At 35.6% G+C, this 24,344-nt stretch overlaps 2 protein-coding genes across 4 annotated transcripts in view; both read right to left on the minus strand.

Moving 5' to 3' along the window:
* Window positions 1–24,344, minus strand: part of LOC135200070 (protein glass-like) — a 1,678,662-nt gene that overhangs the window by 1,484,938 nt on the left and 169,380 nt on the right. The gene's annotated exons all lie outside the window — the stretch shown is intronic.
* LOC135200071 (uncharacterized) overlaps window positions 939–24,344 on the minus strand; it is an 84,060-nt gene continuing 60,654 nt past the window's right edge. Inside the window, exons 2-3 of the mRNA XM_064228354.1 lie at window positions 22,990–23,141; window positions 939–1,691 (exon numbers count right to left, since the gene is read on the minus strand). Coding sequence (XP_064084424.1) covers window positions 23,049–23,141 — 93 coding nt within the window. The 3' untranslated portion in view covers window positions 939–1,691; window positions 22,990–23,048. The remainder of the gene's footprint in view (window positions 1,692–22,989; window positions 23,142–24,344) is intronic.

Below are 24,344 nucleotides of genomic sequence, written 5' to 3' on the forward strand. Positions count from 1 at the left end.
TCAGGAAGCCCTGTTGTTTTCTTTACAAATATAGTGTTGCCAATTTCGTTTATGCTTAAATTTTCGTTACCGTTTACAAGATAAATACACGAAAAATGAGACATTACGGGTCGAGGAGAAATCCTGATAGAGTGTTTATTTAAAGCACGATTTCCATGTAATTTGCCAGTTTGCTTCTTGAAAACACCTCCTAATGGTGTCTTTGATAAGAAGGCCCTCTTCTATGATAGGAGATGATAAGTTCCTTCTATCGGTAATTAAGGATATATCCAGTAATACTGACCTCTTCTCTCCTCCTCCGGTATACTCCAACGCCTTTCAATTTCAGTTTGCTTTGAAATTTGACCAAAAACTTAGCTTTATTTCAATACAATACACACTCAGAGATGCATACGAGGACCTTCATTATATCAATGCTACGTACATGAAATCAAATAGTTAAGGAAGATTAATAACCAGTTCCCTCAAAAGCTCTTCAACTTGTAGATGCGTTACAACAATTGCACGAATTTGTCTATCCAAAGACGCCTTAAAGCCTTTATTGGAAAGTGAATGGTCTCCACTGAGACCAAGAATTGCATGCTTTAGTAGGATGACCCCAGAGGAGGAAACTGAGTGGTCTCCTAATAACACGAAATTCATTTCACAGGATAATGTGCGGAATGAAACAGGGGAAGCTTTGGCCACATTCAGTTTACATATAGATCAAATATGATTAAGGCACTTAGTACAAAACTACATGTAAGAAAAAGTATGGCAACAGGCGTTCTTCACGTGTAGAGGTAAGATAAAATAAATTAATGATGACGAAGTCATTACGGCAATCTGTTTCATTAGCAAGAAAAACTACCTATACATTTATATTGTTGTATGTGTTAGTATTATTTTATGTTTAGAAAATTATAATTTTGGTCTTATTGGTCGTCCAAATGAAAAAAAAAAAAAATAAGCATAAATCCATGGCAGTGATAAAAAATATGAGTTCTATATAATTTCGAGCATACACAAATGGGCTCATCCTCAATATTCAGTATTATTAACAATAATGAATATTCATATTATGAATTATCGTCAACCGCTTCACTATCATTGAAACAATAATGCCTTATTCACTTGCGTTCGAATTATTGGGGAAGAAAGCATTTTTATTAATTTTACTTACTTTATTCACAGATGCACCACATAGAAAATATTACAGCTCTTACTTCAAAGATTCACTCAAAACTTTTGCTTAAGATTCCATGAGAGAATGAACATTACCTCATATTTAATCCAGTCAAAACTGTGCCATATAAAAGTTTAATCTACTATTTAAAACAAAATCGAATCGACTTTATTCTTGTTTCCTCTACGTCTTCTAATGAGATACAATTCAGTGCTGAACACAAAGAAATATTTCCATCATACGACCTCATCTGTCTCTAGCTAAAACTAAAAATATTGTTATTCAATATTATTTTCAATCTCCAATTATCATTTTATAAACAGCAGATTACTGTCCATTATCACCCATATTATGAACATCTTCTTTCCTGGAGATTCCCGGCATCTAGTACACGAAAGTTGTACGGTTGTTATTAGCGGTAATGTTTTATTATCTTAAAAACCTATTTTCCTTAATGCTCTCTCCTTTATTCCACTTTAATTCTTCTTTCATTCTTCCATTTTCATCTTCCCTTTCGACTCCATTCCTGAAATAAAACAAAATTATTAGAATTCTCATCAAATATTTTTTCATTCAAAGACTATTTTAAGAAACTGGATTGTACTTCTCTTAACTGGACTGACACTATAGAAAAATTCACAGGATCGAAAATAAGGACATCTACAACACTGGCAATATCACGAAGTTTTAACATTCTCAAAGGAAAATACTTCACTGAATAACGTCACGGGCTTTAGAGAATACAGAAAAAAAAGTCATATAACATAGTTTTTAAATATATATAAATATGTATTGTGTGTGTATGATTGTGTACTGATATGTTCGTTTGAGTATACTAAACTGAATGGTAAAACTCTAAATAACCGAATATACACGGGTACATGGAGAAACTGAGATATGAGAGAATAGAAACACTACTAAGAAAATATTTAATGGAAATTCAAATATAATATGGAGAAAATAAAAAAAAAACAAAGCCAATACACTACAGCCATGATCCTCAATGTGCAATAATCCGTCAACGATTTCTGTTATAAATGTTGCTCCTGGGAATAACAGAGATCTTTAAATATGGTAGTGAGGAGCCGCCTTCAGATAACTGAAAAAATGGCTGCGTGTTTTTATATATTATGTGTTCTACCCATAACTTACGAGCGCGTAGTCGACTCAGAGTCGACATGCACCTTCACTGCAAGCTAGCATGTGTATGTTGTTAATCCAAATTTGACCTGATGAATTTTGCTGCTGGTTCATGATTCAGTCTCAATGTACATCAGAGCCCTTCCTACGTATACCAAATCTCAAAAAACCTTTTTTCTTTTAATCTGTTACCCTTAAAGCTATAACTCATTTTAATCGTAACAGCTTATACGATATCTTTGGAAGACAGGCGTAAGCATCAAGAGCAATCACAAAAGTAACAGATGACGCTACTGAAAACTGGATAAGAAATAACGATGGAACAACAAATAAATCAATGTATAATCATTCATTAATATATACAACTTCCAGAACTTTGCTGAAATCAAAGTTCAATCGACTATGTTAATACCAGCCTTTGTTTTATTCTGTTAAAAATATACATGCGCGCGGGCGCGTACACACACACACACACATACATACACACAAAGCCGTGGGGCAAGTGGGAAACAGGAATTTGAATGGACCCTGTAATTCATTCTATTAGGTCCGAATAAGACGGATGCTACAGCTGGGTACGCGCGTCATTTGAATACATCAGTACCTAAACAGAGACGAAACAGTGAAACTATTCTACGTACAAAATACATCTGAAACCTTAAGGTTTCGGAGCACTAGTATAGTCGCACATACATCCCACCTGAGGGCTTCGATCACCGAGGACAAAATATGATGGTGATTTTGGTTGTCGAGGGTTACAAAGGAGAAGCCTGGGAGTTTCCTTAAATAGACACTAACGCTTAATGCAAAATAAGTTTGCTACTTAAAAGTCACCATGAAACCATAGCAGTCACAGTATGTAAAATTACTAACATTTAACAAGAACTGCACAAATCATATACATTCTAAATATTCTTTATACCAAAAACATATTTCAAATTACTTTCACTCATGGGGGATTCTATAGTGCATGTCAAAAATTTTGTATACTGTGAGTACACTGTTTCCTTGGAATAACAGAATTTCTTTGGGTGCTTAGAAATTTCATAATAGCCAGCACCTTGCTACTGCAAATCACCTCTCATGATTAAATGACGAAGTAATTAGAACGGTCCGAAATGGTGCAAGGTTTTTGTTATAATCTCACTTTGGACTTGCCTGAGGGCTTAAAAAGAACTGAGGAACCAGTGGCGACGTACTGAAAATGTTCAGGAACACAGATCTTGATAGTTGTGGTGTCGATAAATAAAATACGCTAGAGAGCAACGACAGATATTTGTCACAGGTCTATGGGAATACCAGAACAGAACATCATACATGACTATATATGAAAACAACACTATGAACCTGCGTGTAAATTGCCTATCGGAGAAGCTCATGTAATATGAAAATGGCGATAATTAAAAAATACTCACAGCAGCATGAGTCTCCAAATGGAGAAATAAATCCAGAGTAATGTAACTGTTCGGTTTCCCTGTTCAATCTGACACGTTGATGTAGCACTCTAACCAAGTAAACATAAAAGGAATAAAAGAAAAAAAAAACGACTTGTTTATAAACTATGGAACCGTTCGTCAAACATAGATTAAGCAATTGAAAACAACGGCATTGCCTGATCTATGTTTGACGACCGGTTCCATAGTTCATAAACAAGTCGTTTATTTTGACTCCTTTTATGTTTATATACTTGGTTGGAGTGCTACATCAACGTGTCAGATTGAAAAGGGGAACCGAACAGATTACCGAAAGCTATCCGTACAGTTCTATGTTTAAACATATGTACAGTTACATAAATGTGGCTTTGTTTCTCCAATGTATATAATGAGTCTAAAGATATGCTTCCCATAAATGATTGTTAGCAAACAAGGTAAAATATTCAGCTAGAATTATATCTTTTAAAGTTATTTTTTTAAGAGAACCCTCTTAAGTCCTTTGTCGCCACCAAAAAAGATAATTACAAAAACTTTATCATACGAACATGTAAACAGACAAAAACTGTAAACACCACACATGAATTCTCACACTACATAAGTTATTACTTTGATTTTTAACAAATGGTTCTCAGGATTCACTATCAGCATTTCCGTTTAAATACGGTTATTACCATCCATTCGTTTAATAAATGCGGGACCAGACTTCCTCTTTTTAATCACCTATAGTAATATCGTTTAGGTTGTTAAGGTCCAGGGGAAACCAAGCTCTGCCAGCATAATAATTCCACATGATACCTGTAGTTTATTAAATAGCCTTCAAATAAATATCAGCATGTTAACAATCAACCAAAAGAGATTTTGATTGTTAATAAGTGTTAAAACCAGTCCTCGAGTTGTAAGCAAAACAAAGAGAACCAATGTCTGGGTATTTCATTAACAGGACCATCGTCTAGTCTAGAATGTACTGAAACTATTTGCGGGTTACTAATAATCACCAAAAGTGAATATTGTGCCCTGAGACAAGCATGAGCAACTTATCTCGTGACTAGAACCTTCGTAAAAAACATAGTAATGTTAATGACCGAAAAAACATGAGGCTATTAATATAAGAATAAACCTTTTGGGTTATCCATTGCCAACAGTACGAGATTTGGTGCTGTTAGCAACAAAAGTCCCAATCCAGTGGGTTGTTAGCCATCAACCAAACCAAAGGAGGTGCACATTACGACTAAAACGACGAACACCCATTAAAACCAGATTCAGATATTTTCTTCGGCTATTCATGGTAGCACAACTTCATTTAAGTTGTAGCATTATACTGTTATTCCTTTATTTGGCATGAAACCAGAAATCTCCCAATCAGAAGTTGTCGGAACAAAAGACGACCAAATCTGACTTTGAACGTTACCATTTTTAGCATGATCAATCAAAAGTTAAAGAAACTTAAGACCTGGAATACAGGATCAAAAGAATAATTGTTAAAACTTGCTCTCATTATAATCTACTCCTCACTGATAAAAGATTCTTCTAAATGCAAATTGATTAGGGCTTGTGGACACGGGGAAAAAATTCTCGAAAGTATAAAGGTAATTTGATAACGCTTAAAGACAAAAACTGTCCGTATAATCGGAAAATTAGACATGAAACATATTCTAGCAACACACACATACATACATACATATATATATATATATATATATATATATATATATATATATATATCTATATATATACTATATATATATTTATATACACACACACACACACACACACACACACATATATATATATATATATATATATATATATATATATATATATATATATAATATCAATAGAAGGATCACAGTAATATCCTTGTTTATCCATATGAAATATATTTGTGGAAATATTTCATCTGGATAGATAAGGATATTACTGTGCATCCTTCTATTGATTTCTTAGAAGCGTGATACGGTGTTTTCTATATTGCATATATATATATATATATATATATATATATATATATATATATATATATATATATATATACGTATATATGTGTGTGTTTGTGGTTGTACGCTGTCTGCTGGGACCATCAAATAATTAGTAACTGCTGAAGGAAAAAGAAATAATACACAGATTTACCGCTCTAAATGGGAAAATGTATAGCTACTTATACAAACCCAAAACGCTTAGATGACGAAGTGTAAATATAATTTTTTGCTTATTAGAAAATGTATATATTTTCTTAATACAATGTCCTAAAGGCAACTATGAAGGTTATAACGAAAAATGCATTAAAGTTCGTACAGGGTTTAAAAGGTCAATTACAATGAAAATGAAAATCTATATGCAGTCCCACCTGGTATCGCATTAATTCAGTTGCTTAATATTTTCATAATCACCTTCCGCTACATTCAGGATATCGTGGATCTTTATAGCAACGCAACATACAATAATTAATTCTAACGCTGCATCGCTTAAAATCTTGGTGAAATCTAGTCTAATCTATCTCCATATAATGCTTAGACGCCTTGAAACATACATAGCCGAGTTATCAAGACTGAAATTAAAGTAAATGAAATAAAATAAAGATAGAATATCCCGGTTATAGCCGTCAGCAAATTCAGCAAATTGAGTCCCCTACGAATTATTCATTAAAAATGAAGTTATAGAAGTGTCCGTGTTCACTCAGTCTTATCATCAGGGACATATTTTAGATAAGTTCAACTTCATTAAGGTATTACGGCATATCCTTGGACATCATTCACCTCCAGTATTCCACGTTGAAATGCCTTCGGGTTAGCTCCTTGCCTTCCTTCCTTACCCACCCCGCGGCTTGTATACATCTCAAATCTAACATTATTCTGAATGTTCCTGTTCACCGCCGTTTCCTGCAATATATCTCTTATTCCTGTTTTATCAAGTTCGCCCCGTTCGCCTTTCGGGTAAGGCTGTGTAAGGTCTAAAATTGGAGCACCCCCACTTGAGTTGATGAATGAAAGTTTTGTGGCCTCCTCATACAAAGGGTAGGTTGTCATTAATTAAAATCTGAGAACCTCCTTTCAAATGACTTTGGTGTGTCGTCATCTGTTGTGATGTTTTGTTTTCTCCTCTCCCTTTGTACGGGCAATACCCTTCCGTCCTATCGGCTATTTTCCGGACTGGCTAATGATTGCGCTGGACTATTTACTCTTTTTCTAATTAGCTCTTTGACTACTTGCTTGTTCGCATTTCTACCTAATTTCCTCGACAAAGGAATGAATGTACTCTAGAATACATTTCATCTCGTTTTTTCTGCCTTACGCAGCTTTTCTCATATACGTTTTCATCTGCATATTTTCAGGGCTAATAGAAAAGTATACATACTCGTGTGTGTGTGTGTGTGTGTGTGTTGTGTGTGTATATATATATATATATATATATATATTATGTATATGTATATATACACGTATATATAATGTGTGTATGCGCGCGCGTTTGTATGCCTTTAAAATCCTAATCAAATCAGTACGCAGGGACCTAAGTTGCGGAAATTCCTGTTAAGTACGTCATCAAGCAAAACTTTATTGGAACAGCCATTAAACCTGTTTTAATTGAACATTATAAACAAAGTATATACATTAAAAAATCTCACGGAGCTCTATGAAACTCCCTTAGGTAACTGGTCAATAAAAAATCACCCGAACTGCGTTTCTGCGCTCATAACAAGATGACCATTATTGTTGCGCCATTCTTCTTTAACCAATACTGTTGTGACATTTTTAAACTGATAGATGAACTATTTACTCAACATTAAATATACACTGCAACACATCCGCTATGCAGTAAGGATCAATACTCCTTCCACCATGAGATATTTTCATATACCATAGTTATGAAATGAACTCTACTTATTTTACAAGTGTTTAAAAGATGTTTTAATCTATCTTTCAATACTTGTACTGTATTGGATTTCAAATATTTCACCCACCTCTGTACCTAAAGGAAATAATTTTTCGTGCTTTTATAAAGTTTCAATTACCCTGAGATGAATAATTTTTGCCCTGCTTTAAAATGTTCACCTTTATCTCGAATTGTTTTCCAGGCCTCTACTGCGGCATTCTTTCCCTCTCGCTCCCCATCATTTTGACTCGCTTCCCGCGACTTCATTTAAGATTTAAACTCGCGCAGCCCTTTCGCTCCCGCTGTCTTCCTTCTTTCGATTTCTCTCTCCTTTGCTAACTGAATCCATCCCTCCTCCAAATTCCTTCCTGCTCTTACAATATACATGAAATTACTGTTATTTATTTATCTATTTTTTTCTCTGTTCCTCATTCGCTTGAACTTCTTTCCTCCCCCGCGTCACCGTATGTCCAACAATTTCTCACAGCATTGCTAAACTCTTGTCCCTCCCACAATTTACTTTCATCCTAGTAATCCTACTCCTCAACCAGCAACTCCTCCTCCGGTGCTACCCGGTACCCATTCTCTCTCTCTCTCTCTCTCTCTCTCTCTCTCTCCCATCCTTCCAGAGCTCCCTCTTAGGCTGACGGCTGCCTCCTCCTTGAGAAATATGAGGCTATTCGTCAGAGGAAATGTGGGGGTCTGTGCGAAGAAGAGTTGGTGTAGGCGGTGGAGGGTCTCTAGGCCCCCCACTTTAAGTTCTCGAGCATTTTCGCGATGTTATTCAGAAGGTCGTGAATGTCTGGCAATTCCCGTTCTATTATTCCAGAGGTGTCTGGATGTTTCTGGTGTTCGACTAGTATTTTCGATACTTTATTTCGTTTACTGGCGTTATTTTATTTATTTATTTTTTTTTTTATTTATGGCATTTTCAAAATCAAAACCAGGGATGTCAATGACTGAAGTGTTTGAAGTATTTTCAGTTATCTTCCATCATTCCCCAAATCTTCGATCATTTCACTCGTTTTCTATTACTTTAAAATGTCGCCCTGGTTCTCTCTCTCTTTCCCAATTACTATTAATCTGCCATGGGGTTTAGTCTTAGATAAGATGCCGAACTTTCAGTTCGTCTCTTCTCAACTTCTTCGGTCTTTTGCTGATCGAAGACTACGTTATCAACAGCTCGTGAAGCTTCGGATCATTCCTCAGCATTTAGAAACGTTGAACAATAATAACAATAACAATATCTATAGCATGAATGATAGAATTTCCTTAATCTTGACTTACGTGTGGTAATATTTTTGCATGATGATTATCTTAAAAGTGTTTGTACTTTATTTCAAATACCGAAATTTTTCATGTATCAGAAAATCCTTGATAAGGATGACTGCGGTGGTTTTCATGAATCAGAAGAGGCCTGACTGAGTTAATCTGTCAACAGTTCTTTTTTATTCAATCTAACGATGATACCGGAAACATTGCAAAGGTCCGATAAACTTGCATCTAATTCTATAATTGGGATCATTCATATGGCTAGTGTCCATCAAGTGGGACTGTTCATCCAGATTTCCCAACTTCCTTCCATGGTAACTTTTTTCCCCCTACAGGTGAGACTATGCCAGTCCCTATTTCTCCTTTGTTCTGCCTCCTGCCTACGCGTTGATTTCTCACCCGGCCTGCGTAACCATGCATTTATACTATGCAACACTTCCATACCCTCCCTTCTCCCAGCCGTCCCCTCTCTTAGTTATTTTCAGGGAGAATTTTCAATTGCTTTTATTCCTAAAATAGATCTTTTTCTGATTTTCTTTTAAGGTTATTTCTTTTTCGTTGTCCATTTCTTTTTATCTCTTATTTTCTTTACTGGTGACCGGGTTCTATTTTTCTTCGTCTTTTTATGTAATTTCGTGCATCGGCTCTTCCTGCATTCCACATATTTCTCTCTCTCTCTCTCTCTCTCTCTCTCTCTCTCTCTCTCTCTCTCTCTCTCTCTCTCAGGCCATATTCCGCTGCCAGACCCTAAATTCTATATTCCTTGAGAAAGCGAGTTTGGAAACAAAATATGCAGACAACTAGATTTTCACTCTGAACTTATAACTCTATTCCTCGTATCTAAGGCTGAGATGGTTGTCCCAATGGGATTTTCGTAGATACAAGCATATACCGTTAAGATGTGATGAAAATAGTTAGTATGCGTATTTCCAGTAGGCTGGAGAAAGAAATGTTTTCAGAGGTGGAAAAGAATTTACTACCATTTTTGTAATGTAGCCTTGGTTGACTACGAAATGCCATTTGCCAACGTCTACATACCAAAATTATGGAAGCGCCTGCGTCACTCTGGCCCTCTATTTAAACAGTATAGATATTGGAAACTATCTATGAAAAAAAGTCGATGAGCTGTTAACGTTGGGGAGGTCTTGTGAAGTTAATTGGCAATAGATAGTTAGGTGTTACAATATACCGATATGTCACTTCTTCTCTTTGCTCATATCATGGATTTCATATGGCAAAAAGTGGTTGCAAATGAAAGAGGGGAGTTAGATTAGAGTAATAATTGAAACATGAGGTTTAAAATATGCAGACGATGCAGTTTTAATAAACAAAAACTACAAAACTTGCTAAACAGGATAACTCATATATAGATATATATATATATATATATATATATATATATATATATATATATATATATGTATATATGTATATATATAGATATATATATATATATATATATATATATATATATATATATATATATATATATATAGATATATATTATATATATATATATATATATATATATATATATGGGAATCGAAATGAGGGTACAGTATGCACATAAAGTTGAAATTACATTAGTAAGAGAGAGTATTAATAAGTTTACATTTTTAAATTATCTTGGAGCAGTGATATCTAATACAGGTTCTCATGAGTTGGGAATTACCGAGACGTAAAAAGGTAAATTAGAAGTGGGCAGGCTAAATAAGATCTGGAAGTCAAATAGACTGAAATTGCATGCTATATATTATCCTAGTACGACCCGTATTGTTCTTCTGACATAACCCACCCATCATATGTACTTGTATCTACAAGATTTTGTTGATTTTATGGTAAAGCTGTAAGAAGAATATCAAGAGTCAGAATGGCAGGACAGAATAAAGGAAATTACGGAAGTTCCATGTGTACGTAGATGGGATAGTGATGGAGATGGTTTGGACATGTCCATCCTGGAGAGAATGGTATATGATAAGCAACAATTGGGCTACCGCGGTCACCAAAGGAGTTGGAAGACCCTGAACTACTTGGAGGCGGCAGGCCGTATTAGAAATAAGATTTCTGAAAGACAAAGCAAAGAAATTACTTGAGTGGCAGAATTTCACAGAAGCCCTTCGTATTGGAGGCGATGGTGATGAGGATGCCTACCACAACTGCAGCAGTTTGTTTTCTTATGGTATACAGCTCCACCCAATTTAATGGTGAGTAACTGGTCCATCCAACAATCGGAATTAAGTTCAGTGATACAACTAAGGATATTTGCAACCAGCTCCTACAAAATAAGACGAGTAAAAAGCATCATTTCAAAGCCCTCTTATCTTTCAGCGGTCTCTGATGCACAATTAAAATTATCATCATTCGGTATGACCTCAATTTTCATTAAGATTAATTATGCAAAGGGGGCGTCTGTGAAAGACGGAAAGAGACGTTCACTAATGAGTTTTTCATTACTTTAATTTGAACAATATTTTCTTATTTCACTAATCTAATAATGGACATTCATGTCATCTCACCAATATCACATGGGAGTCTTTTCATTTATCACTAATTCAGCATTTTACTAATTTAATTTGGACATTTTTTTCCATATTTCAAACCTCAAGGGATGTGTGTTTATCGTGCCGAGTGCCTTCTCATTTATTATCACGCTAAGTAAAGACTGAGAGTAAAAGAATTTAGCTCACATTCAGTTTGGTATTTCAAGAGAAAACCTAATTGGTCCATCTTAATTGAAAACAAGTCTCTTCTATGGTACTTGATGCCATAGTTCCATTCTTTATAAAATGTGAATGGTATCCAGCAAAATACATATATCATGCATATAAGCTAATAAAAGGCGTAAAGGTAGCTTTGTTACGGTATGAGATGAATGCATTCCTGAATGAAAGTTAAAATCCCCATCACTGATGCTGAAAGCGGCAGCAAGAGCCATAGAACAGCCATGGATATGAAGTCTAGTGGGAAATATAAGCCTCAACCAAATATCACAGGGCCAAGTACCCTACAATAGACGTCTACGTTATTTTCTAATATTTCATTCTTTACTAGAGATTTTACTAATGTGACTAACATTAAACGCAAAATCCTTCTCTAACCATTAACATCACTGCGTAATAACTTAAGTTTACAGGAGGCTTACAAGTTGAAATAAAAGCTAACCGTGTCATCTCAGGATATTTTACCGCTTAAATGGAAACCAGTGTTGATCTTAAAATGACTCAAATTCGTCACTTAACACTTTACTGAACATAAATTCACACATTACTTTGCATTACATGGTTCAAAAACAGAAAAAAACTTAAACGGGGAACTGCTGAGGACCTAGCGAATTGTTACAATGATTGAACTTTCATAGATACCAAGGGGCAGATGAAACACTGCCTTCATAAATAGACTTTCAAAGACAGGATATAATTTCTGATGTGTCCCGTAAGGTTAATGAAGACTATGACCAAGTAATGCAGTTTGAAATACATTTCAATTTTGTTTATCAATATACCTGAAGATTTGCGCTGAAAAGGAAAAAAAAGTACGGGAGGCAAAATTCTAAAGTGGATATGTACATTACTGGAAATCTTCGTTAAATAGATAGCAACACTTTAGGCCTCGAGTACTTAAGACACTGGAAACCATTGTTTCAGCACTACCGACCATATATCTCATGATTCCACATAACCTTCAGGAATCTTACTATTCTACGTATATCATATTACTCTTTCAATATATATCATAACGCTGTTTCAATATATCATCATACACCAAAAGAAGAAAGAGGACGTAGGTGTACATAAGAAGCATACATTCACAAGGCAGGTTTATGCTTGGAAAAAAGTGCTGCAAATGATAGTCCAAACAGTAACAAATGGAATAAAACGTCTCGTAAAATTACGTAATATTTTCCAAAAGAATGAAATCCTCTACTGTCAGAGCAAAACAACTGTAGAGAATGAAATGAAATAAAGTAATTTCTGCAGTTTCTCAGTGGCCAAGGTCAAGCGAATGTTGGGGCCTCAACGAAGTGAATGGCATGCATTTATGCAGCACATTTCAACACAATCTGTGAAGAGTTTTGTAGAGATTGATGCTGTGTAAAGATTTTTTAGTTATACCGCAAGATGACTTTCAAATGGACGAGAGTAAAGAGAACTGCAAATGGAGGAGATTCGCGAGTATCACGGTGAACCTAATGGTAATAAAAGGAGAATAGTGGTCATTTTTTTGGTGCAAAAACCGACTGACTGACATTTCACAACCCTTTTCTTATCCAGACCAGATTCAAAGGAAAAGAATTCGAAACGGAGGCTGAGAAGGCGGTTTTGGTTACAACCGCACCTCTTCTAGAAGGAAAGTTTGGAAAACAGAATAGGGAGAGAATTCCAAATAGGAGAAAGAGAGAGAGAGAGAGAGAGAGAGAGAGAGAGAGAGAGAGAGAGAGAGAGAGAGAGAGAGAGACTGTACTGATGTAAAAGACATGGTGGTATGGCAAGAGTTCGAAACCGTCCTGACAAGAGTAGAAAATAATTCCCTCATCTAGAATGAGCAGCAGCAGCAGGTCGAAAAGAAAAGAAAAGAAAAGAAATAAAAACTCACGTGGGAGAAAGCAATTCCATCTTCCGATGGGAAGAAATGAATCCATGAAAAGTGGTGAATGCAGGTTTGTAAGCTAGACACTATAATTACTTCTGTATAGGAAAATAAAAGATAAGGGGAAAGAGGTCCTTGAGATATGTCAGTAATAATAATGTTGATGCGTTAAAATAATACAGAGGTCCTTAGATATATCAAACACTGTTGAAGATGTTTTTGTTTCAGACGGTTAAACGTCTGCGGTATTTCACATTTCAAGGCATTTATCAAAGCTTATTTAAACCTTCTTGGTAGGCTCTTCCAACACCTCTAACCCACCCACCACCCCTTCCCCAGTTTTTAATAAGTAGGCAAGTTTACGTTATTACATAAAAAAACTGTTGTACATTTCTACATCATAGATATATGTAATGTTTATGTTAATTAGTTAATAGTTTTCATATGACACAAATGTAATACAATTCTTCAGCTGTAAAACACCTGTAGCTAAAGATTTATTATTTTAATAACATAAATCTTGTTATCAAAGTATATCATAATTGAATCCCAATTTGTCCATTCAAGTGAAACAATTATTAACTAATACTATTTGATATGCGGAAGAGACAAGGACATATGATCCCCTCTCTAGCGTCTGATGATATCTTTATCACAACAAAGGGCGACAATGACATAGAAGAATTAGTAAATAAACTCCAAGCAAATTCTACATTAAATTTTACGGTAGAAAGAAGTGATGAGAAGATGCTCCCTTTCTTGGACGTACTTGTGACCCGAAAGAACAACAAATACAATACCACCGTATACACTAAAAAGACAGACGCTGGGAGATGCTTAAATGCTATAGGAGAATGCCCTGATGCATATAAACGATCTGTGGTAAATGCATACAAAACGCGCCATAACACACTGTTCGACGTGGAAAGCGACTATCGAAGAAATCAACAGAGTTCAACAGCTGCTCACAAATAACGGCTACCCAGATGACATGATCCAGCAAGTTGTCAAAAAGAGATTAGAGGCTTTCCATAACCCGACCCCGAGGGACAACACACAAGACAAAGACAAAGAAATAGTGATATACCATCAGATACCATACAACAAACACCACGAAGATGAAAGGAAAGCCATCCTTGGTATACTGCGAAGAGGAACCACCCCCCTAGCGCCATATAACAAAATAACAGCAAGGATTTACTGCAAACCAAACCTTACGGCCTCATTGGTAATGAAGAATAGTACGGCCCCATCGACGGAGAAAGAGGTTAAATCTGATATAGTATACAAGTTTGTCTGTGCTGACGAGCAATGTCTGTCCCCCCAAAAATGCTATATCGGACACACAACCACTACACTCAAACGTCGCATGCAGGCCCACAGAAACCAAGGAGCCATTCATCAGCACTTTGTGGATACCCACAATAAAAAACCATCCTTACAAGAACTTCTCACAAACACCAAAATAATACACAAGGAAGGCAACTACAATCGTTTATTGATATCAGAAGCAGTCAGCATCGCCATGCAACGCCCCAACCTTAACATCCAACGTGAGGCAGACCAATCCTTGCCCTCGTGTAGGAGGCAGCCCTTCAACCGCGTGGAACAAAACCACCACACGCGGACAGGAGCGCACACTGACATTCAGTGAATTAAACATATATGTAATTAATATATATTTATGTATAATGTGTATATAATAACTTACTTTCAACTTTTTATATAATTTCTGTTATTAACATATTTATTTATTTTTCTTATTTTATGTTTCACCATAGTCTTTTGAAAATACTTAAAACTAGGTATCTGGCAATTGTACTACCTTTCCGTCCTCATGACGTCACAAAACGCATGTAGGCTCATATTTGTATCGGTACGCTTGATAACGTCAATACGTATAGGTTGACGAAACAGCTGTCGCATGTAAAAATACTGGAGTAAATGGAAGAACCCCATTATGTGTCCATTAGTAACCTGAACAATGAAGTAAAGAAAATAATTAGAAAATATGAAGCAATTTCAAAAAAGCTGGTTAACAGTGAGAAAGCCATTCTATTCAATGAATATATATATATATATATATATATATATATATATATATATATATATATATATATATATGTGTGTGTGTGTGTGTGTGTGTGTGCGTGTGTGTGTGAGGAGACTGGTCGTATAATTCAATTTTGAATCATATACTCACACATAATGAGATGTGAGTGCAGCTAGTTTTCAAAGGTTGCCTTTTACTTGTGAATTTATATATTGGACCCTTTTCCTAAAGAATACATAGAATGTCTGCTTATCTGTGAGTTAGTGGACGTGTTGAAAGGGTCATTCCAAGATGATAAAACTTCCGTTTCTCATTAAGTCTTTTGGGATGGGTTTGCCAGACCATGTCCTTCTGTGTGCTGGCTGCGACCCACCCACGGTTCGCAAGCTTAGTGGTTAGCAGAGCTTCGAATTATTTTTCAGGTAACGTGTCTAATATAAAATTTTATCTGTAAACATCAAACTCTGGAAATGACCTGTATATCACAACTCAGAATTAGGTTTTAGAGTCCAGGCCTACAGCTCTTTATTGTTTTCATTTTTATTTTCTATTAATAACCTAAACAAGGTAAATTTATAATAAATTTATTCCTTATCTTTTTTCTGCGGTTTACATTTTCCCTTACTCTGGGAATAAGCTTGCAAACTGCTTTGTTGTTGTTGTAGGGGGGTAGGAAAGCCCTATGGGAAAGCCTAAAAAGGTCTGAAAAAGGTATTTCGCATAGAGTTAAATGTACAGGAATTTTAGGATAAGATATTTATGATTTATTTATTACAATGAGAATGTAAAAAGTAAATAATGGGCATGTTAAACAGTACAGATAAATTGTTTTTTATAAAATATATTGTATTTATCTTAATTTTCGCTGGTGAAACAAGGCTCTATTCGACCGTAGATTTCAGTAGGTTTTAATTCATTTGTGCTGAATTTAAGCATTTTTTTCAATTATTTTATTTTTCTACTAATAACAGAGTATATGAAAGTGTTTAATTTGTGTCCTTTTTACTTGATCCTTGTTGCTGGTATAAGTAGTACTATGTATGAAAATTAATTACGAAGAGCACATCACGTTAACTTAGGAATATAATGTTTACAACTTAAGTTGGAGGTCGCATCACGCCTTGTTACAGCTTATTATCACTTTGAACATGGAAAGGTATATCAGAGAAGTACCCTAATCTCCACTTAATAGATGATAAAATATAAAAGTCAGGGAAAACAGAAGATGCGAGAAAAGTTCATGGCTAGGTAGAAGAGGGAGGACAATACTTTACAGAAATACAAGAACCTACTCAGGCGGCTTCTACATAATCTACATTTTCCTCCATAAGTGGTTACTTGACTTTTATCTACCAACCAAATTAAACCAAATGACAGACTGATATAGTTCGCAAAGCATTTTTATAAAATGTTAAAACCCGAAGCGTTGTCAAACGAGCACACTTCTGTCATCTTTTCTCATTTTACCGTTCAACCTTCCACCTGATTGCAAATGTGGCGGCATTATTCGTGGTCGTGTGAAATCGTCTTGATGATGTCAATTTTACCAACATTAAGGAAAATATTGGCTATTTGGTTCCAAGTTCACGTGAAGTGCTGGAATGCAGTGGAAAACGTGCTCCCAAATACCTTACTACAAAGTTCACAAAAATGTTGTCACTTATCTATCCTACGCACTTTTATGTTCCATCAGAATTATAAAGGTGGCAAGTGTCTGTTGGGCCAATAATTATACAATATTTACTCTTCAGTGTTAAACAACTATATAAAACGAGTTTTGCAAAGTACTGAATGTCCTAATTTGCTATTCATTTTTACTACTTGTGCGAGCAGTATGAGAGAATACCTTTATGGCAATCACAATACTTCTTTCATAATAATAGCGTTGTATCTTAACACCAGGTGCTTTATTTCACTGCATGTAAATGGATACTCTTTTCGATACCTTGCTAACTGGAATGTCAATGCATTTCGTTTGATTTCAGCACAACATCTCTTTTCCTATCTTAGTTCAAAAGCCTTCCTGAAAACTGGATACGACCTTCATTTTCGAATATCTTGCAACTGTTAACATGCGCGGTACAAGATACAGTCATCGATATGACAAAATTACTTAAGAGTACACTTCCCTCGTTCGATTTTTCTTTTAATGAGGTCATGGACGATACTTTGCAACGAATAACTGATCCTTTCTCATGTGTTTCAGCGTTGCGTACAGAAGACAGCTGACCCAAAATACTTACTTCATGAATGTCAAGTACGCTTCCCGCTTCAAGGCCCACTGTACATGAAAGGGATTATTTTCCCGTCTTTGATGTTTCTCGCAAGAGAACTTGTCCGACTTCAAATGGCGAAGTGTGTGTGTCATTCCTGCAAGAGTGTGTTTAAGTGTGTGTATGATGCTTGTACGCGCGCGTCCCTGTATAGATGCAGAAATATCGGGGTAAATGGAAGCATTGATTTTTATCTTCTAAGTTCTTAATGTTATCATTGTGAAATATGTCAACAAAAAACGTTGATAAGTTCAATCCTGCATTAATGTCTGGACTGGCAAGGAGCCACTATGACCGCTTAACAAAACGTAAATTCTGTGCACAAACCCAAAACAGGATTCTACAGTTGCTCTACCACACACCTGAGTATGTAAAGTTATTTGTAGCATTTGAGCGCCATTAAGGTAGGAGTTCTGTACTAAGCTGTATTTATCTGTTAATCTATCCATTTACTTTTGAAATTCCAGTGAACAGACAGCTACTACTTTTGCTCCTTCTACTGACCACCTCTTTCGCTTCACTGAATCACCAGAGAACTTCAAAATCTGTGAGTAAATTAATCCTTCTACTGTCTAGATTTAAAATTCTTTCTTTGCTTCCGTTTTCTACCATAACTCTTAAACTTTGATTATTAAAGAGGCAAATTTATTGCTTCGGTGGGGGTCAACATCTCTCCCTCACCCTTCTCCCAACTTGTTACCGTTTCCACTATATTTCTATGGATCTATGCCCATACCTATTTCGCTTGCATTTCGCGATGGTCGCTTATATCGGTTTATGAGCTGCATTTACTTATCCAAAAAAGAATTGAATTGATTTTAACTTCCAAGATTAAAACAAAAATCGATTCATATCTTAAGTTGTTCTTTCTGAAAGCATTAAGCCTAAATGAACCAAACGATTAAATTTCAAAACCCAACGAAATAAATGTTTATTCTGCTCGTAATTAACGGAGTTGATCTTATGTAAAGGTTCTTTGACATTCACATAGTTTTAGTTCCCTGGGGTTCTTTCAATATAAAAAGTATTGTTTGGCAATTTATAGAAATGGAGTCCGCATAACAGCGACCTGTTGTAACATCTATTTCCACGACTGTCCAGTACAGGCAACAGCCTATCCCATATATGCATAGTAAGAATAACCAAAACAGATTTGTTCTTCTCGTTCCTTTTATAACTTCTACATTTTTCTTAGGTTCATGCCTACAAATCTACAAACTGTTTAACAATGCACATGAAATAAAGCCACATACACTACCAGCAATTAAGAAAAGTACCCGATTTCAGCCTGTCAGCCTTAATTTTTTATCATAAAATATATGACCTACAGTGGAGATAAAACAAATGGATACTTTGCGATGGCAGAAATGTAGCTTATTCACAAACGAACTTTGCGCTGGAACCCGGCGCTGCCGGTCATGTCTCCCCTACCTTCCCGATCCCCACCTACCCGATCCACCTGGGGCGGACAAACAGGCTTGCATGAGGAGAGTGGATGTGTCATGTCTCCCAACCGCCATTAGCCGGGGCAGACAGACAAGAAAGACCACTCGAATTTCATTATTATAGAAAGATACCTGCAATACTTACATAACTTCAGGAGTTAAAGAACTATATCTAAATATTATTTACGCTAAAATTACTTACTACGCTATCAGAGATTCAAATGAGCGTAAAAATACGACACAAAAATGGCATGGAAAGATTAAACACTACCATATTGATAAAAGCGATGCAAAACTACATATTAAGCCAATGTTTTTATTTATAGTCTCCAAAGGTGTACTGGAAATTGGAAAAATTCTCTATTTTCTATGAATAGGGCTCTGAATTTAACCGACTTACAATTTTTTTTCAAATTATTATGAAAAACAACATTCCAGACGCATAATATTCCAAGCGATTAAGAAAAAACAATATTTCGGATGACTATTAAAAGCAAATCACCATATATAGTAAATGATTATCAGTTTTAAACATAATCACAGTAAGTAAAATTAGGCAACATATAACGAATACGCACACACATACAAACACGCGCGTACATCCCTCCACCTCCCCACACTCATACACACACACACACACACCCACACACACACACACACACACACATATATATATATATATATATATATATATATATATATATATATATATATATATATATTTATATATATATATATATATATATATATATAATTGTAAGGTATGATCAATCTATTCAACCGAGGTAATAATGAACGATAACAGACTCTTGCTTATGTCTACGTCTTTGGAGCCTTTCAGAAAACGTCATATTTATTAGGCAGCAGCGCCAAGAACCAAGGAGTGACCACTCGACCAGTGATCTCCAAATGTGGACCTGCGAAAGCCTCTGTACTATCGCCTTCCAGTCTTGGTTTGGAGTTCCCTTTGCTTGTGGGTAGAGCCCAGAACGCTGCATTGTTACTTTTTCATCCTCTTGTTTTATTTCAGAAGGCATGATGGGCGGGCTTATCTGAGAGGGGGCCACACCTGCCTCGTGGTGCGTTATCAAGAAGATGCCTTCACTTCTTCTAGTACCATTTCCTTTTCCCTTCCACTTCCCTTTCTGAACCCATGTCTGCTGCCCTTCCTCAAACTGAAATGGAAATCATGGAGGTATTGTTGTCTTGTTGTATCTTGTCCACCGCTTTTTTTCCTCTTTTTTTTTTCTTTTTTGTGCTCCTGCTTTTCTTTCCATCTATGTGATGCAGTAAATTCACAGTAAGTGCTATGGAGATTACCAATTTTTATTTGCCAGTTTTTACTTTGGAACTATTGCAGATATAAGGTTGTTTTTAGTTTGCTCATTCTCTATGTGTTTTCAACACTTTTCCAACTATAACAGTCCTTCATGAGCATACCAACATAAGCAGCTACAATAATAATAACAATAATAATAATAAAACGTAAGGTGTTGAAGTTTTATAATATAAGCGTCTCATCTAAGATTCATATTTTTAAAAGACTAATAGAAACTTCTTGTTACATAGATCATTAAGAATATATATATCCTTCCGAGAAATCAAAAATATACATTATGTCTCAATGAATACCCTCTCAATGTATGCCGCAAACGAAAATGATCAAAGACCGTTTCACAGTATGTTGACGGTATTTGATAAGAGAGTGACTAACGGAGTTCCATTTGCAGTTAAGTAGTGCTTCGTGTTTAAGAGTTTGAAGGGTAGTTTCTTCTTTTAATTATTGCGACTGATGAAGGTCAGCCTTATTTGGCTTACAGAAACTAAATTTAGCTAAAATGAAGATGGTTTTTCACGCCTCTATGGTGCAGCTAATGGAAAAGCTTAGAACAATGTCAAATGATATGGGGAGGCAGGCTGATAACTGACTACTACTTAACGATTTGAGAGATCTCAGATATTCTAAATAAAGTCCGTCCTTTTACTGTACTGATTTTTCTTTTCTGTCCACATACCGTCGGAAATTTTTCAAAGATTCAGGCCACAGATTGTATTCGATCCCATCCATTTAAGGATAGAAGTTGTAACATTCAGTAAAACACTGCGGCTCTATTAATCCATATTTTATAATTTTCAATTATTAATGCTTATTCTCATAAATTCAAAGAGGAGAAAGTATAAATGACCACATCAAAATTAGCCAATCGTGCGCAGAGCTGAAAAAGTGTCAATGACACCAACGAGTGTAGCTCTGATGCAACAATATGGAATGGTAATGGAAGTATGGATATATGCTATTGCACAAAACGTATAAGTTTCTAAGTGATAACTTATGATTACTTGCAACCCTATTTTAAATCCAAATCCAATTTTTTCCGAAGACAATCATGTTGGCAGAGAGTCAGTACAGGCACAAATACGGGATGCAATGTTGTGTGCATGTATCAATACATATAGATATAAAACATATATATATAGATATATATATTATATAGATATATAATATATATATATATATATATATATATATATCTATATATATATTATATATATATAATCTGTTTGTATGTGTATGTGTGTGTGCTTGTGCAGGCGTGAGTGTGTGTGTCAGCATGCAAACGTATTCTTTCTTTGAGGAAGGAATTTTCTAAAGTCCCTAAATCAGAGACACATACTTTTAAGTTTTTCACCTTCACGTAAAACTTTCCATCTAGGATAAAACCACTTCATACGCATTCACCTTTCCACTTGTTTGACTCATCGAACCAACATTGGCTTTCTTTTTTATAAGGATCACTGTTGTTCCTCTTCGTGTACAAAATTTTCAAATGAGATAATGCTTGCTGACGGTCTCTGCCGATCAAAAATCTTTTTGAGCAGAACCCTAGCTATATTCATTTGAAATATCAAGTATAGTCCATTTAATGTTTGCGTTTAGTAACTGCAACTCTAGTAAAATATAAAGAACGAATTCGAAAGAACAACTATTTCTGATCTAATTTATTCTTATACCTGTAACATTTATTACCTGTTCCGTCAAGATAGTAAATACCCAGTATTAATTAGCAAAATCTTCCAATGCAATCCTTTGCGATTCCTCTTGTCACAGAAACTCTGCCATGGAATTTTACACTGTTAAGTCCATTCCATTCTGGGTGGCAAGGGTACATACTGAGTACAATAAGCTATCAGAAGAGAAGTAATAAAAGTAAGTACCAGTCAAAGAGGCAAAGAAAAAAAAGGGTACGCTAGAAGTTGCCTTAGTTTTTATCAGCATAGCACAGATAATATTTATGCACAGCTTATCAGTGAAAAGGCTCTGCCTTCATTTAGCTAAACGAAAAATGAAGACAAGATTTCAGTTACTTCATTTCTGCATGCCTGAACTATCCTATGCTTTACAGGTTATACCAGAACGTTTTCTGATACCTAAATTCCAAAGTACAAACAGAACCTTTTCACAGTGAAAACAGCAACACTTCAGAGCACACTGTTACTCTGAGTTCTTTGGGAAACGTAATCTCATCTTAAATAAGGCCACAACGACTACACGCATGAACGGAACCTTAGGAACCGGGAGTTCAAAAACTCAGGTGAAATGATTTACTAAAATAAGAAACACATAGGAGTGAAAAAGAAGCAAAGTCTCTGCATTCCTTTCTTAATGCTTTTAGACGACTTACTTGCTTCCTTCTAATGGAAATCATATTAGACCTCCTTGATATGAGTCAATGATTCCTTAATGCTTACTCACCTCGCTTGAGAGAAATGTGCTGCAAAGTCATAATCATTTCTCAGGGGTTGTGCAAGATGTTATTCAGTTATATATAACAAGTGTGGAGCCATTGTAAGAAGAGCATCTTTGATCTGCAATTGTAGACCCCACAATCCTCCTGGTATTCCGTTCTGCAAAAGATGAGAACAGGTGGCAATTAACACAATTCACAATATACAACACTGCTCTTGTGCCAGGCCACAGGGAAGTTGCTGCGAAAAGACATATGAAACCTGTAAGGGATCGTTCATTTATGCTAAAACTGAAGAGGCACCCATAATTATTAAGGATGTGCCAACGAATTGACATTCCAGGTACTAATTGAACGACACAGGTCAATAATTGGCCTGAGAAATACTGGAAAATATCTCTCCGACAAGATTAAAAATAACCAACTATCAAGAAACGACAAGACAAGTAAAATTCAAGTCTTTGGCGATTAATGAGCAGCTAAGTAGTGAAGCTGTACACCTTGAATAACTGATCTGCAGCTAAATTTCATTAGCAGGTGAAATTTTTAGAAATTCATGAAACTTGTCAATTCACTAGTCCCATATATAGAGTCGTCATTGTTTGATTAAATCTATGATGGTCCTATGTCACTTACTGGCTTATCCATAGGATGCAGAGCGCATTAGTCATCTCAGGCTTCATCACAAGAGGTGGAGGCTTCTCTCTTGCGAAAGGGATAGAACCCAAACGTTAACAAAGAGTCCAATATTTTTCCCGAGCAATTCTACCAGGAAGGATGTCACTCCCGTCTTCTTCTGATTAAACTAATAGTCATAAATGTACTATCTGCTCCTTGGCAGGTAGGTGAAAGTTCTCACAATCCAACCAATGCAGAATGCGCGCATAGGTTCCAAATTCAACAATAGCTGAATAACAAACCATTTTCGTTTTTAATGAATATCAGTCTTTGTAAAAGCCATTATCCACCAACAGATGTAGTGCTCATTCATACAAACTTACCCAGCTTCTTAAGACACCTTAATTTCATCTAAATGTACATAGATAGTTTCATGGGTGACCTTTGACAATCATCAGAGTCAAGATCTTCGTTTTTTAATTATCCATAAAAGTAAGTTAAATTCAGTTTGCGTGTTCTTTCTATATCAAGTACATCTTAAACATCTCTTCACTTATAATAAGTCCATCTCACTAAAACCCTTTCTCTTGCTCATGACAAAGCTTGACTCAAATAGCTTTTCAGAAGAGCATTGGAAGGTTAAAAAAAAAAATCGCCACCCTTAAAGCCTTATCATGATATTTGAAGTTGTTGAGTCTTTTAAGTGTTTTATGTGATGATTCTTCTTACAAATATATTCTCTACT

Source organism: Macrobrachium nipponense, chromosome 26, assembly GCF_015104395.2.
Source record: "Macrobrachium nipponense isolate FS-2020 chromosome 26, ASM1510439v2, whole genome shotgun sequence".
Lineage (NCBI taxonomy): Eukaryota > Metazoa > Arthropoda > Malacostraca > Decapoda > Palaemonidae > Macrobrachium > Macrobrachium nipponense.